Source organism: Mytilus galloprovincialis, chromosome 11, assembly GCF_965363235.1.
Source record: "Mytilus galloprovincialis chromosome 11, xbMytGall1.hap1.1, whole genome shotgun sequence".
NCBI lineage: Eukaryota > Metazoa > Mollusca > Bivalvia > Mytilida > Mytilidae > Mytilus > Mytilus galloprovincialis.
The window spans coordinates 23,401,897-23,416,041 of NC_134848.1; the positions used below are offsets into that span (position 1 = coordinate 23,401,897).

The following is a 14,145-nucleotide window of genomic DNA, read 5'->3' on the forward strand; positions in this document are numbered from 1 at the left end:
ATATTCTTGGCAATCGATATCAGACCTTGACACCACCGGAAATTAACAAAAAACGAAAGTGAAAGTGAAAGTACTATTTTTTTTAGCTGCAGCATGCACAGGATCAAATTAATTAACTCAGTGTCGACTGCAAAAGGGTTAAAATATATTTCTCATCTTTAAGGAGATTATTTGTTGTGACTGATGACCAGATTAATCAGTTTAGGTGTTGGGATAAGAATTGAATGAATGCAATTCATCTACATTTTTTACCTCTGTGACCTGGATACTTGTAAAACTGCAGTGACAAGTCATGCAAGTTGTCAGTTAAAATCCAGGAATGGATTTATTGTTGTTATATAAAAAAAGATATGCTAAGGGTGTGTGGATTGGTGTGATATGAGAAATATACTGATTCATTCCAAGCATTTGATATAGAAAAGTAAACCCCTCCACATTATTTATGTATGTGCTTGTCCCAAGTAAGAAGCCTGTAATTCAGTGGTTGTCGTTTGTTCATGCGTTCCATATTTGTTTTTCGTTTATTTTTTTACATAAATAAGGCCGTTAGTTTTCTCGTTTGAATTGTTTTACTATGTTTACATTGTCTATAAAACCATGCAGGGCCTTTTATAGCTGACTATGCAGAATGTGCTGTGCTCATTGTAGAAGGCCGTACAGTGACCACATCTTCTTTTCTATATGTGACCTGTATGGTTTTTGTTTTGTATGTTAGATGGGGTCAACTATATGGTTTCTTATCAATGGGTTTTAGAATAAGAATTTCTTGCTCATTGCAAAGATATATTGCCTCAGAGTCTTATTGGTGACCACACCTGACTGTTTGGGTTACTAAATAATTTTTTTTTGTTGAATGAGTTTTTTTCTGATAAATTCCCTGTTTATTTTGTATTTTAATGTTCCATGCAGTGCACAACAACACTTTCTATTACATAATAAAAATGTATTCCAAGTTGAAAAAATAACCACGATAAGCTATTATATTCAAAATGAAATTACAAACTTGGAGCAATTTCCATATTCAATTTTCAGGACATCTTCCACATACCCATTGTCTTGAGATAGCTAAACATCTTTGATAGTTTGTAAATATATTTGATGGGACACATGATTGATGAAACATATGCATGCATACAGAGCAATGCATCCAAAACATTTCATCGTCAGGCATGGAAACATTTTCTTCTGTGAGCATGCAAACTTGACATATAAATGTATTGATATCATTGTTATTATTATTATTACTACATAAAAAACAATGCCAATCACTGTCAACAATGAGACTGAGATCAACATATGTCAGTTGATCACTTGGAATACATTCTCTATGGAACCATTTCATACACCTATCATTATCACACCCAACCCATACCATTATTGTCATCTTGCACACACCCTCTTACACCACACGTATAGCACTCATCGTCCTCACAATCTTTCAAATCACTGATTGTTGACATTTCCATACCACCATCAACAGTCTGAAATAAATAAATACCAGTATAAAGATCATATGATTAACTATTTTAAAAAAAAATAAAATTTATATATAGTTAAATTGTTGGTTTTCAAGTTTGAATGGTTTTACACTTGTAATTTTTGGGACCCTTTTGGCTTGCTGTTAGGTGTGAGCCAGGGCTCCGTGTTGAAGGCCATACCTTGACCTGTAATGGTTTACTTTAATAAATTGTTATTTGGATGGAGAGTTGTCTCATTGGCACTCACACCACATCTTCCTATATCTATGTAGGATGATTTGCTCTGGTAAATAAATGGGTTAAATAAATTGATTTATTGGTGACTGCTTTACACTGCAACAGCACAAAAAGGCTATATGCAGCAAGGTTAGATAAACAAAAAATCAACTAAATCTCAGATTAAAGTCACACTTTATCTTTGAAATATCGGATCGACTAATAGGCGAGTATCTACGGTATATCTAATTAACATGATTAATATACAATCATAATGTCATAAAGTTTAGAATGGAAATGGGGAGTATGTCATAAATATGACCTATGACCATTATACGAAAGATTTAGAAATAATTGGGTATATTTTATATCTTTGAATTTCATTTTACCCAAATATTTGTAAAAGTTGAAAAGGCATGAACTGCTTTTATACATGTATATATATAGATTTAATATTTTTCATTATTTTGAAGTTATATAATTTTTTAAAATTCAGTGTTACAATCATGTGAATTATTCTTCAATGTGTTTTATTTTTTCAGTCTTCAAATTATTACCTTTCTTTTCCTTTTCTGTTTTGGTTTTGGGCGGGGCAGCTCTGGCAAATCATCACCACATTCACTAATTTCTACTTCAGGTGTTAGTTTTTCTACTGGTTTCTTAGATTTCTTTTTCGACTTTTGTTTATTAACAGATGTTTTACTATTCTGTCTTGGTTGCCTTTTTGTTTTCTGGGTCTTTTTCTCCTCCTTGTCCTCTAGTTGTTTTCTCCATTCTAATCCTAAAATAAATGAATATGCTAAAACTTTTTATACCTGTTATATATGTTAGTATTATATACATGTACAGTATATTTGAATATATGTTATATAAAAGCCCATAACTTTATATTTAATATGTATTGTCACTCTATGTCCAATGTTTTCTATTAGTTTGTGAAATATTTTGTTTAAGATACTTTGCTGTTTTGATTAAATAATACATGTATTAATGGAGGCCAATATGTATGGGTATCAATCCATTAAACAAAATCACTACATGCAATGCAAAAATACAAAAATACCAAAAAAGCAAATTTTTATTGCTGTACTTCATCTGAACGTCACAGGGAGGCCTTTATTTTAATGTATGTTATATCTTACCTGTAATAACCCTTGCAACTGTAACAACTCTGGAGTTAAGCTGTTTCTTTGCTTTGCCAATAATTGGGATAAAAATGTCTGCAAGATCTTGTGGAATCAACCCCTCCTTTACTAATGGGTGACCATAAACAAACTGTCCACAGGAATGACATAATGGGTCTGTATCAGTATGATCAGATGTTGACCCTTTTTAACTTTTGTCCAGTGGAGCCAATTTCTTTCTGTCTATGGCTTCTCTATTAAATGGTAAAATTCCACACTTGCGGAATGCATTTTTTACAATATATGGGCTTAATGCCTTGTCCACGGCTGTACTTAGAACCTGAGCAAATCTTAAAAAAAATATCCGGCATTATATATAGTAGGAGACATGCGTTTTTTATTGGCCCTTGCATATTCATCAAGTTTCCTTAAAAGGTAGCCATTGTGATATGTATCTAGATTTAATAAAAACAAAAATCAAATATCACTACAAAAGATAGTAACGGACAATATGCGTAGGGACGTACACTGCTATGGGGCGAAAGGACGTTCCCACTTTAGGGCGAATGTACCTTATTTAAACCGGAAGTGAAACTTTCGTTACCAACAAACTTAGTTCGAAACTTGGAAATCTTACACGGAGCCGACAGATAGAAAGCAGTAGCCCAAATCGTTACGTTTAATGATAAAAGAATGGGTCTAGAGTATATCAAATATAATACCCTGAAAGTTTTAGCGTGTCGCGACACGAATACCTTTCGACACCAGGACTTCCTTCCGATCACTTGATCTTAAAACTGATCTGTTGATTGATTGATTGTTGGTTGTTTTACGCAGATCTTAAACTAAGTCGAGGGTCGGTATTCATAGAAAAGTACAATATATGGTTGAGATCAATCTCAAAACCTACAATGTCATCAAAACGGTCACAGCTAAAATATCTTGTAAATGTGATTATTATTTTGCGTTAACACTCAATTGTGAATTGATTTTGTTAAGCTATTACATAAATGTGATAAAAAAAAACACTTGTTAACATTTACTCAGATTGAGTTGTAGCACAATGTTGAGAAGAACAGCAAGGAAGCGTAAAGCCAAGGGACAGGAATTAACACTCCCGAGGAACGCCACTACAAGGGCAGAGATACTCACAACAGAATACCAGACGCAGACATCCATGTCAAGGCCATCACTACTTTTAGGTGTCACTAGTTGTGTAACTGCTAGCCAACAGAGTTCCACATCAGCAGATACCCATACTGTGTCAAGTCACACATACATCCCAGACAATAACATACCAATGCAAAATGCCGGTAATCAGTTTATTAACTTGACACCTACATATACTGGTACACCACAAATGCATATACCACAGCAAATAGATTGGGTAAATAATGACATTGCAATAAATGTACCACAAAATATAAAAGATAAAATTTATAAAGTGAATATATCGATTTGGCTGTTTTATTAGCACAAAACATGCAATCAGATTCTAACACACAAAAGTTAGTGGTACAAAATGGGCAAATTGTCATGCAGTCCGCTCTAACCTTGTCTAAAATATTTGGTATTGAGGTGTGGACTACTGCGTTTATTATATTTACAAGCATTTATTGCAATCTTCATCCTGGAAGATTTCAGGAGTTGCTAAAATACATGAGTATAATACGTTTAGGTGCCAAGCGTAGTAATAATGTAGGTTGGAAGCTTCACGACGAACAATTTCGTTTGCGGAAAGCCTTTGACCCTACTGGTTCCTGGGCTACAGTTGATTCGGAATTATGGTTAATATATATGAATGATAGTACAGAAAACAAAAATGGTAGCACTTCAAATAACTTGAACACTGGGTCTAACTTGAAATGCTATACTTTAAATTATGAGTGTAGTTGTTTTAAACAATCTTGTATTTATAGGCATGTTCGTATGTGTTGTGGTGCAGGTCATCCTGTTATAACCTGTCCAAATGGGCAGACATTGGCTTTGCATAATCAAATACCTACTTATGTTAATCCAAGATTCAGGACACCTAGACCTCAAAGCAGATATAATTTTTCATTTAGGCAACCTGGTTCAAACCTACGACAGCGACCTGCTAACACTGTTATGGGACATGGGGCATACCCCCATAAGAATAAAATGTTTAGAAGCTTGTTTGGTAAGTTACCCTAACAAAGTGGTTGCTGCTGAAATTTTATTTGTTTTTTCTCATGCTTTCAGACTTCAGTATACAGGCCCTCGCATTCATTCCTTTTCAAAAAAATTAATTTCAGCTGTACAAAATAGTGATGCAGTTTCACACAAGTTGCAAGATGAGGTAAATCGTGATAGAATGTTAGGACCTTTCAAAGTTATTACATATTTTTTGTCAGCAGTTGTTGCTAGATGGTTCATATGATCGGCAAGTTATTCTCGCAACTCAGGGTGAGCCTCTGATTGACGTGATACCGACTTCCTTAATTTTGTTGCTGTCATTTTTTTCGGAATCTCCTATTCCCATAAATGCTGCATCCCCCTTAGCTTTTCCAACCGACCCGGAACCTCGTTGTGTCTGAGCCATGTGATGAATATACTCTCATCCTCGTCTTCCATGTAATTAGGTACGAACTTACATAGGTTTATGTACTTAGCAATACAATCATATAGCTGACAATCAATTCCAATATTTGCAGGTGATATATCCCCGGTTTTATGTTCTTTCACCTTAAAGTGGAGAAAAAAGAACATTAATGAACATGTCTAAAGTGGAGAAAAAAGAACATTAATGAACATGTCTCTAAATAAAGTCTCATCAGTATTTTTTTTTTTGTAGCAGCCTTAACTAAGTGTTGAAATCAACTGTTTAAAATTATAACTGAATGAGCATTAGCAAGCTTCCCAAATGTGGGGTTTTGTTATACTTTTTACAGATACTAATGTAATTCAAGCGTGTTTGTTCGATAGGAAGGAGGACAGATTTCAGAATATTATCTCGGGGGCGTCTAAAAATAGCTACGCGTAGAGCACATACATATATTTAATTGAGAACTATATACAATAAATGAAATCATGTTATGGCATTGGATTCCCCATCTAAAAGAGGTTTGTATAGTTTTAAAATACAATGCAGTAATGTTAAGTTTTTGGCTAGTAATTTTGAGAAATCAAAAATATATAGGATTTCTTTGGTCTATGGAAAAAGTAATGAGGTATTTACCTTTGTTTTCGGTTTTATTACAATTCCATAATTATTTCTCTCCGCCATGTGTATCTTATAGACCCTGTCAGGCTTTAAGTCAAACTCCTGGTAAGAAGATATTTGGATTATATTACTGTCCACCACATTCAGGGCCGTATATAATGTAAAGTTTCTTTGTTTTAGTTTACTTTTTAACGTCCGCTCTTCTTTCTGTTGAAGAATGTAGACTGTATTTCTGAGAAAAAAAATTGATGAATAATTTTACCCCTGTCAGATTTCCCCTAAATGCCAAAAACTGCATTTTACCCCTATGTTCTATTTTAAGCTGTGGCGGCCATCTTGGTTGGTTGGCCGGGTCACGCCATACATTTTTAAAACTAGATACCCCAATGATAGTTGTGGTCAAGTTTGGTTTAATTTGGCCCAGTTGTTTAAGAGGAGAAGATTTTTGAAAAGGATTACTAAGATTTACGAAAAATGGTTAAAAATTGACTATAAAGGGCAATAACTCCTAAAGGGGTCATTTGACCATTTCGGTCATGTTGACTTATTTGTAAATCTTACTTTGCTGAACATTATTGCTGTTTACAGTTTATCTCTATCTATAATAATATTCAAGATAATAACCAAAAACAGCAAAATTTCTTTAAAATTACCAATTTAGGGGTAGCAACCCAACAACGGGTTGTCTGATACATCTGAAAATATCAGGGCAGATAGATCTTGACCTGATGAACAAATATACCCCATGTCAGATATGCTCTAAATACTTTGGTTTTTGAGTTAATAGCCAAAAACTGCATTTTACCCCTATGTTTTATTTTTAGCCGTGGCGGCCATCTTGGTTGGTTGGCGGTGTCACGCCACACCATTTTTAAACTAGATACCCCAATAATGATTATGGCCAAGTTTGGCTTAATATGGCCCAGCAGTTTCAGAGGAGAAGATTTTTGTAAAAGTTAACGACGACGGACGCCAAGTGACGAGAAAAGCTCAATTGGCCCTTCGGGCCAGGTGAGCTAAAAATTGGATTGGTTTAATCAATCAAATGCCCGTCCTGATATTCGCGATGTGCCCGAGCAACACTCTTTTGAATTCCCGGATTTAGCCAAGTTTACAGGTGAATTCGATGATGAAAATAGTTTTGTGAGTGAAAATCTACCAGGAATTATTGGAGAAAAAGAAATATGCCCCCCTGAAATAATACCAGTTTCGGCAAATGAAAGTGAAAATCATTCTGATACATGCCCGACTAATTTGGGAATCCCGGAATCAGGTACTCGACCAGCCCGACCAAGCGCGCGAATTAGAAATCACATGACCACTTCCGTATCAACAATTACGAGAACCAGAACCATTAACAAACCTTAGAGATTTTTGGATATTTATTCTTCATACAAAATGCCAGAAGTGATTTGTTCTTATTGTGACTTAAAATATGCCAGCAGGAGAAATTTGAAGAGACACATTAATGCTGTACATAACAGCAATGTGAGGTATGTTGGTTGCAATGAGCCAAATTGTGACCGCATATTTTTCCGAAGGGAGTATCTACTTATTCATCTTCAGAGTACTCAAAAGAGAACAGTAGAAGAAGCAAGGGGTATGGTATGTCCCGATACGCTTACTTGGGATATACCCCCAGAGAAAACATCGAAACATGTGGCCCGCAAGAGAAAAAAATAAAAATAGCCGAAGAGGAAAATGTCCCTGGGCCCAGCAATCCAGAAGTTCCAGAGGTAAAAGAATTTGTGGATGAGGTGATTCTTCAGGAGGATGCCTCTGAGTTCGATATTGAATCGGCACAGGAGGGTGCTGGTCACAGTGGCAGTGCTTCAGGAGGAACTAGTTTAGAGCCTGATGACATTTATATCTCTGACTCAAATAGTAGTACCACGGCTAGCAATTCAGATGAGGAAAGAGAATCACATATAGATAGTGTAGAAATTGTAAATTTATCACTGATAACAATTAGATCAACTAAGAATTGAGTTTCCTCAGTGAGAAGGGAACACACCTTCGCCACTTCAACTCATTATGATCCCAGAAGTTTTCGATTGGCGAGGCTTTATTCGCCACATGGAGGAAGAGCTGTGCGAACACGCCGAAGCTTTGCGCAGGACGGAAGTTGTGGTTGAACCTATAGATTAACTAGAGACTTATTTTGTTTGCTTTATGTGCGTGGACGTTGTTTTTTTTTTTTTGTGACAGTTTTTTTTAGATGGAACTTTTTGTATTTTACTTGTAACTGTACGTGTAAGTATACATGTAAAGAAAAGGGTTTATCATGTTTTTCTATATCTATTTTTTGTTGTTTTTGAATTATTGTACATTGAATGCCCTTTTTGGTGCTTAATACTTATTTTGATTCTCATGGTGCCTAGGTTCCTATAGTTGGTGTCCAAGTCCATATATGTGCCATATATATAGTTTATTTCTAGTCGTATAAGGAGATTTATACCGTCCTGTGTTGTTGTTTTTTATATAGCTTTACTGTTTAATTACATGTATACAAATAGTATAATGTGAGTACACATTCCATTTATTTTGATGTGTTTATACTAATTTTAGAGAAACAAAATAATGTATTTTATTTAAGTGTGTTAAGTATTACATTTTTAGCGCACCTGGCCCAAAGGGCCAAGTGAGCTTTTCTCACCACTTGGCGTCCGTCGTCCGTCGTCGTCGTCGTCCGGCGTCGTCCGTCGTCGTCGTCGTTAACAATTTACATTTTGAACTTCTTCTAGAGAACCACTGAATGGAATGGAACCAAACATGGCATGAATGTTCCTTATGAGGTGCTGACCAAGTGTTGTTACTTTGTAGCCGATCCATCATCCAAGATGGCCGCCAGCGGGGGACTTAGTTTAACATAGGACGCTATGGGAAATGCATACAAATGACTTCTTTTAGAGAACCATTGAATGGAATGAAACCAAACATGGCATGAATGTTCCTTATGAGGTGCTGACCAAGTGTTATTACTTTGTTGCCGATCCATCATCCAAGATGGCCGCCAGCCGGGGACTTAGTTTAACATAGGACCCTATGGGAAATGCATACAAATGACTTCTTTTAGAGAACCACTGAATGGAATAAAATCAAACATAGCATGAATTATCCTTATGGGGTGCTGACCAAGTGTTGTTACTTTGTAGCCGATCCATCATCCAAGATGGCCGCCAGCGGGGGACTTAGTTTAACATAGGACCCTATGGGAAATGCATACAAATGACTTCTTCTAGAGAACCACTAAATGGAATGAAACCAAACATAGCATGAATGTTCCTTATGGAGTGTTGACCAAGTGTTGTTACTTTGTAGCCGATCCATTATCCAAGATGGCCACCAGCGGGGACTTAGTTTAACATAGGACCCTATCCGAAATGCATACAAATGACTTCTTCTAGTGAACCACTGAATGGAATGAAACCAAACATGGCATGAATGTTCCTTATGTGGTGCTGACCAAGTGTTGTTACTTTGTAGCCGATCCATCATCAAAGATGGCCTCCAGCAGGGGACTTAGTTTAACATAGGACCCTATGGGAAATGCATACAAATGACTTCTTTTAGAGAACCACTGAATGGAATAAAACCAAACATAGTATGAATGTTCCTTATGGGGTGCTGACCAAGTGTTGTTACTTTGTAGCCGATCCATCATCCAAGATGGCCGCCAGCGGGGGACTTAGTTTAACATAGGACCCTATGGGAAATGCATACAAATGACTTCTTTTAGAGAACCACTGAATGGAATGAAACCAAACATGGCATGAATGTTCCTTATGAGGTGCTGACCAAGTGTTGTTACTTTGTTGCTGATCCATCATCCAATATGGCCGCCAGCCGGGGACTTAGTTTAACATAGGACCCTATGGGAAATGCATACAAATGACTTCTTTTAGAGAACCACTGAATGGAATAAAACCAAACATAGCATGAATGTTCCTTATGGGATGCTGACCAAGTGTTGTTACTTTGTAGCCGATCCATCATCCAAGATGGCCGCCAGCGGGGGACTTAGTTTAACATGGGACCCTATGGGAAATGCATACAAATGACTTCTTCTAGAGAACCACTAAATGAAATGAAACCAAACATAGCATGAATGTTCCTTATGGAGTGCTGACCAAGTGTTGTTACTTTGTAGCTGATCCATTATCCAAGAAGGCCGCCAGCGGGGGACTTAGTTTAACATAGGACCCTATTGGAAATGCATACAAATCACTTCTTCTAGTGAACCACTGAATGGAATGAAACCAAACATGGCATGAATGTTCCTTATGTGGTGCTGACCAAGTGTTGTTACTTTGTAGCTGATCCATCATCCAAGATGGCCGCCAGCGTTGGACTTAGTTTAACATGGGACCCTATGGGAAATGCATACAAATGACTTCTTTTAGAGAACCACTGAATGGAATGAAATCAAACATGGCATGAATGTTCATAATGTGGTGCTGACCAAGTGTTGTTACTTTGTAGCCGATCCATTATCCAAGATTACCGCCAGCAGGGGACTTAGTTTAACATAGGACCCTATGGGAAATGCATACAAATGACTTCTTTTAGAGAACCACTGAATGGAATAAAACCAAACATTGCATGAATGTTCCTTATGAGGTGCTGACCAAGTGTTGGTACTTTGTAGCCGATCCATCATCCAAGATGGCCGCCAGCAGGGGACTTAGTTTAACATGGGACCCTATGGGAAATGCATACAAATGACTTCTTTTAGAGAACCACTGAATGGAATAAAACCAAACATGGCATGAATGTTCCTTATGAGGTGCTGACCAAGTGTTGTTACTTTGTAGCCGATCCGTCATCCAAGATGGCCACCAGTGGGGGACTTTTGAATGAAATTAAACATGTTCCTTTCCTTATAAATGAGGTTGTGTTGTCACTTTTAGCCAAATTTTATATTTTTTTATATGATTTCAAAAACCCAAGTAGAATCAGGTGAGCGATACAGGCTCTTGAGAGCCTCTAGTTTTTTATTATCATTCCGGTGCTAACTTAATTACATGTATCATTCCAGTGCTAACTTAATTATCATTCCGGTGCTAATTTATTCACCTTTATCTTAAAACGGTACCATATTTTACATTTTTCATTAATTTCATTTATTATTTAGGTTTTTTTTTATTGAGAGAGAGAAATATAATGCCAAAAAGTGTTCCGTACTAAATGTATAAATATTTTTTGGGGGATTTTGAAAATCATGACAATTGCTAAATATTTTTGTTATAATTAAGTATCATGATTATATAATGTTAAACGTGCCAAAATCATATGTTAATACTCAATCCTAAAACTATCTCACATATCTTTTTTTTTATTATTATTAATATCAGCTATCATATTAATTTTTATTGTGTCATTTTTCTTGCTGAACAGTGGAAGTTCAGGGCTAAGAGGGGGAGCTGTGTAATGAATATTGTGTTTCGGTTTTCTCCCCCTTTTCAAGAATTTATATCATGAATATGTTTTTGTATGTATTTACAGTTGTAGCAATAGTGTTATCATTTACTTTGCTCTTTTTAAGGTGGGGTTAACAAGTTTCATCATTCATATACATGTTTGTCAGTTATAATTAGTCAGCCCACTGTTTTTAAAGGTTGTTCTTTGTTTCATAATTGTTATTTTACTATTAATGACAGACATATCCTGTTTTGTTGACCTAAATTGCAGAGCCCTACCAGCCCTACCACTGGAGCTGTAGTGCCCTACCAGGTTATGTGTCACTTTTTCATTGGTTAACAGAGTTAATTGTTTTATGATTATTCAGGTTAATTGGGGGAGTATAAATAGGGGGTTAGCCATTATTTTAGCAGTAGTTAGAAGACAAGAGTTTTGTAGTCTGCAGGGTGAATTTATTGTAATACCGTCCGTATACTGTGCATTGTTAAATTGCGTATATTCCACATGTCTTTTTAAAACAAGTTGAACTTATCATTGACTTCGAGTTTCTTTAAGTTATACACTACTCAAGGATCCATTTATAATTTATGTGACCAGGAACATTCTCAGGACAACACTATCTGAAACTTAACAATACTTGGAGGATTAACCTGAGAGAAAGCGGAGTACTACAGGAGTATTAGGAAATTGCCATCACTTTCATTCGTCGTCGTCAGGTTCGGGCATTCCTAGTTCTTCCTGTTACTCGACCGTCCTCTCCGTTTTTCGTCACAATAATATATATATACCTATAAAGACATACTACCTACGCCTCGTGAGATGAGTGTTGGTTACTGTCAAAGACCCTTACGCTTGATTGGCGGAAGGTTTTTGATAATACGAGTTCGTAGTCCATGTAGAGCAAAGCAAAGCTTCCTTGTGATGTATTCTACAGTGTAGCAGACGTCCATGCATTTACATTTTCAACCACATTTTTTGGAAAATTGTCGTTCCCTAGAGAAAGGTATATAATGTCCATTAAATGACAAGGTTATTAAAAATCTGGATGAAATTGTTACTGTACTGATCACGGCAAACATATTTTACGATCTGAAGTTCTTCGTTTGAAGCAACTAAATAATTAAATCAATGAATCTTAAAAAAGTGTATCTTTGTGTTCCTGATTGTATTAAAAAAGAACAAATAAATATCTATACAGTTCAAAGTTCACACACGTGTTCTGTTGATGGACATAGCAGATAAGGTCGCGTCGTATTGCTTTATGTGTTGGTGTTGATTACTTAGCTCGAGTATATTAAAGTATGTTAATATGTACACATGGCTCGTCTCTTGGTTAATATATAGAATGTAGGACAGAAAGTCACAGGACAAAAAGTCACAGACAAAAAGTCACGGACAAAAAGTCACACAATTCATTTTTTCTGATTATTTTCTTTGAATAAAAGATGCTTATTTTTACAAAAATATTTTTGTGTTTTTCTTGATGTATTGTATATTAACCAACTTTGTCAGCAAAATTTATCAAAAAAATATCAAAGATGATCAAATAATTGTTAAAAAAACAAAATGTCAAAGTAGATTGGCACTCAAATGGCTTCATGGTGCCAAGAAATATGTCCTTTGCATGATTAGAATAAAATAAATCTTCATTTTTCAAGTAGAATGATAAATTCCATTAACTTTAATATGAATATATGTATTAAAAGTAAATATTTTCAAGATAGTTTCTCTTATATATTCCAACAATTGTCACTTTTTGTCCTATCAAATTTGTGACTTTATGTCCTGTGACTTTTTGTCCTGTGACTTTCTGTCCGTTTACCAATATATATAGGCTTCCAACGTTACACATTTGACAATTGTTATCTTTCTTGAGAAGAGTAAGGCGGAAACGACTGTAATATGGATCAAAGGAATCATTTAATGAGTTATGTTCGTCATCGAATCGCCTTATATGGACGTTCGTGTTGCTATTTTTATATCAATGTTAGCTTCCATTGACTACCTCAATGTAGGGCTTAGTATGCACTTTAAGCCAACTTTACTGTAATTTACATTGTAATCACATTTCGTAGTTTCTGGCAATTGTGTTATTTAGACATTGTCGTTCCCTAGAGAAAGGTATGTAATATACTTTCAATGACTGAAATATTAAGAACTGACGGACTTGTTACTGTACCGATTATGTCAGATATCTTTTACGATCAGAAGCTCTTTGTTTGAAGCAGGAGAAGAAATGGGTCCCGGAATAGTGTTTCTTTCTATGTATGCGTTCCTGATTGCATTTAAAAAGAACAAGAACAATTTAAATGTCGTGAATTGGTTAATTGTAATTTATCTAGTGAACAATAAGTTGGAAACGACGTAAATATGAAATGAGTCATCGAATCGTTGATAGTTGTAAATAGAACCATGTATGGGCCTTTTTCAAAAAATGTGGATTTTCTTGTACAATCAATATTTCTAAAAAAGTGTAAATATTTTTATCCGATTTTTAGATACACCATTTAGTTTTTGGTGTGTGCAACAAGTTCCAGCAAATTCAATATGAAATTTAGCTACAGAAATTGCTTCCAGTGGGTTTCAAAGGGTCCAAAAACACCAAAATTGCTTGTACGAAATTGAAAAACTAGTCTTTTTTAAATGCTGGTTTTAATACCCAGTGGAAATTATTATTTTTCTTTTGTTATTATAAATATATAGGTATCACTGCAGGTATGTA

The 14,145-nt window shown here is 35.6% G+C and overlaps 1 protein-coding gene across 1 annotated transcript; it reads right to left on the reverse strand.

Moving 5' to 3' along the window:
• Positions 1–1,235: 1,235 nt before the first annotated feature.
• LOC143052076 (uncharacterized) lies at positions 1,236–5,381 on the reverse strand. Its single transcript, XM_076225045.1, has 4 exons — positions 5,270–5,381; positions 2,837–3,022; positions 2,252–2,475; positions 1,236–1,481 (listed from the first exon to the last, which is right to left on the reverse strand). The coding sequence occupies exons 1-4, from the start codon at positions 5,379–5,381 to the stop codon at positions 1,356–1,358; spliced, it is 648 nt and encodes a 215-aa protein (XP_076081160.1). The 3' UTR covers positions 1,236–1,355.
• Positions 5,382–14,145: the final 8,764 nt, after the last annotated feature.

Excerpts from the sequence above, each read along its gene's own strand:
- LOC143052076 (XM_076225045.1), bottom strand. The coding sequence starts at position 5,381 with ATGGCTCAGACACAACGAGGTTCCGGGTCGGTTGGAAAAGCTAAGGGG. Across the intron at positions 3,023-5,269 it reads CAACAAAATTAAGGAAGTCG|GGTCAACATCTGATCATACT; the intron begins GTATCACGTCAA and ends AAAGTTAAAAAG. Across the intron at positions 1,482-2,251 it reads AACAGAAAAGGAAAAGAAAG|ACTGTTGATGGTGGTATGGA; the intron begins GTAATAATTTGA and ends TATTTATTTCAG.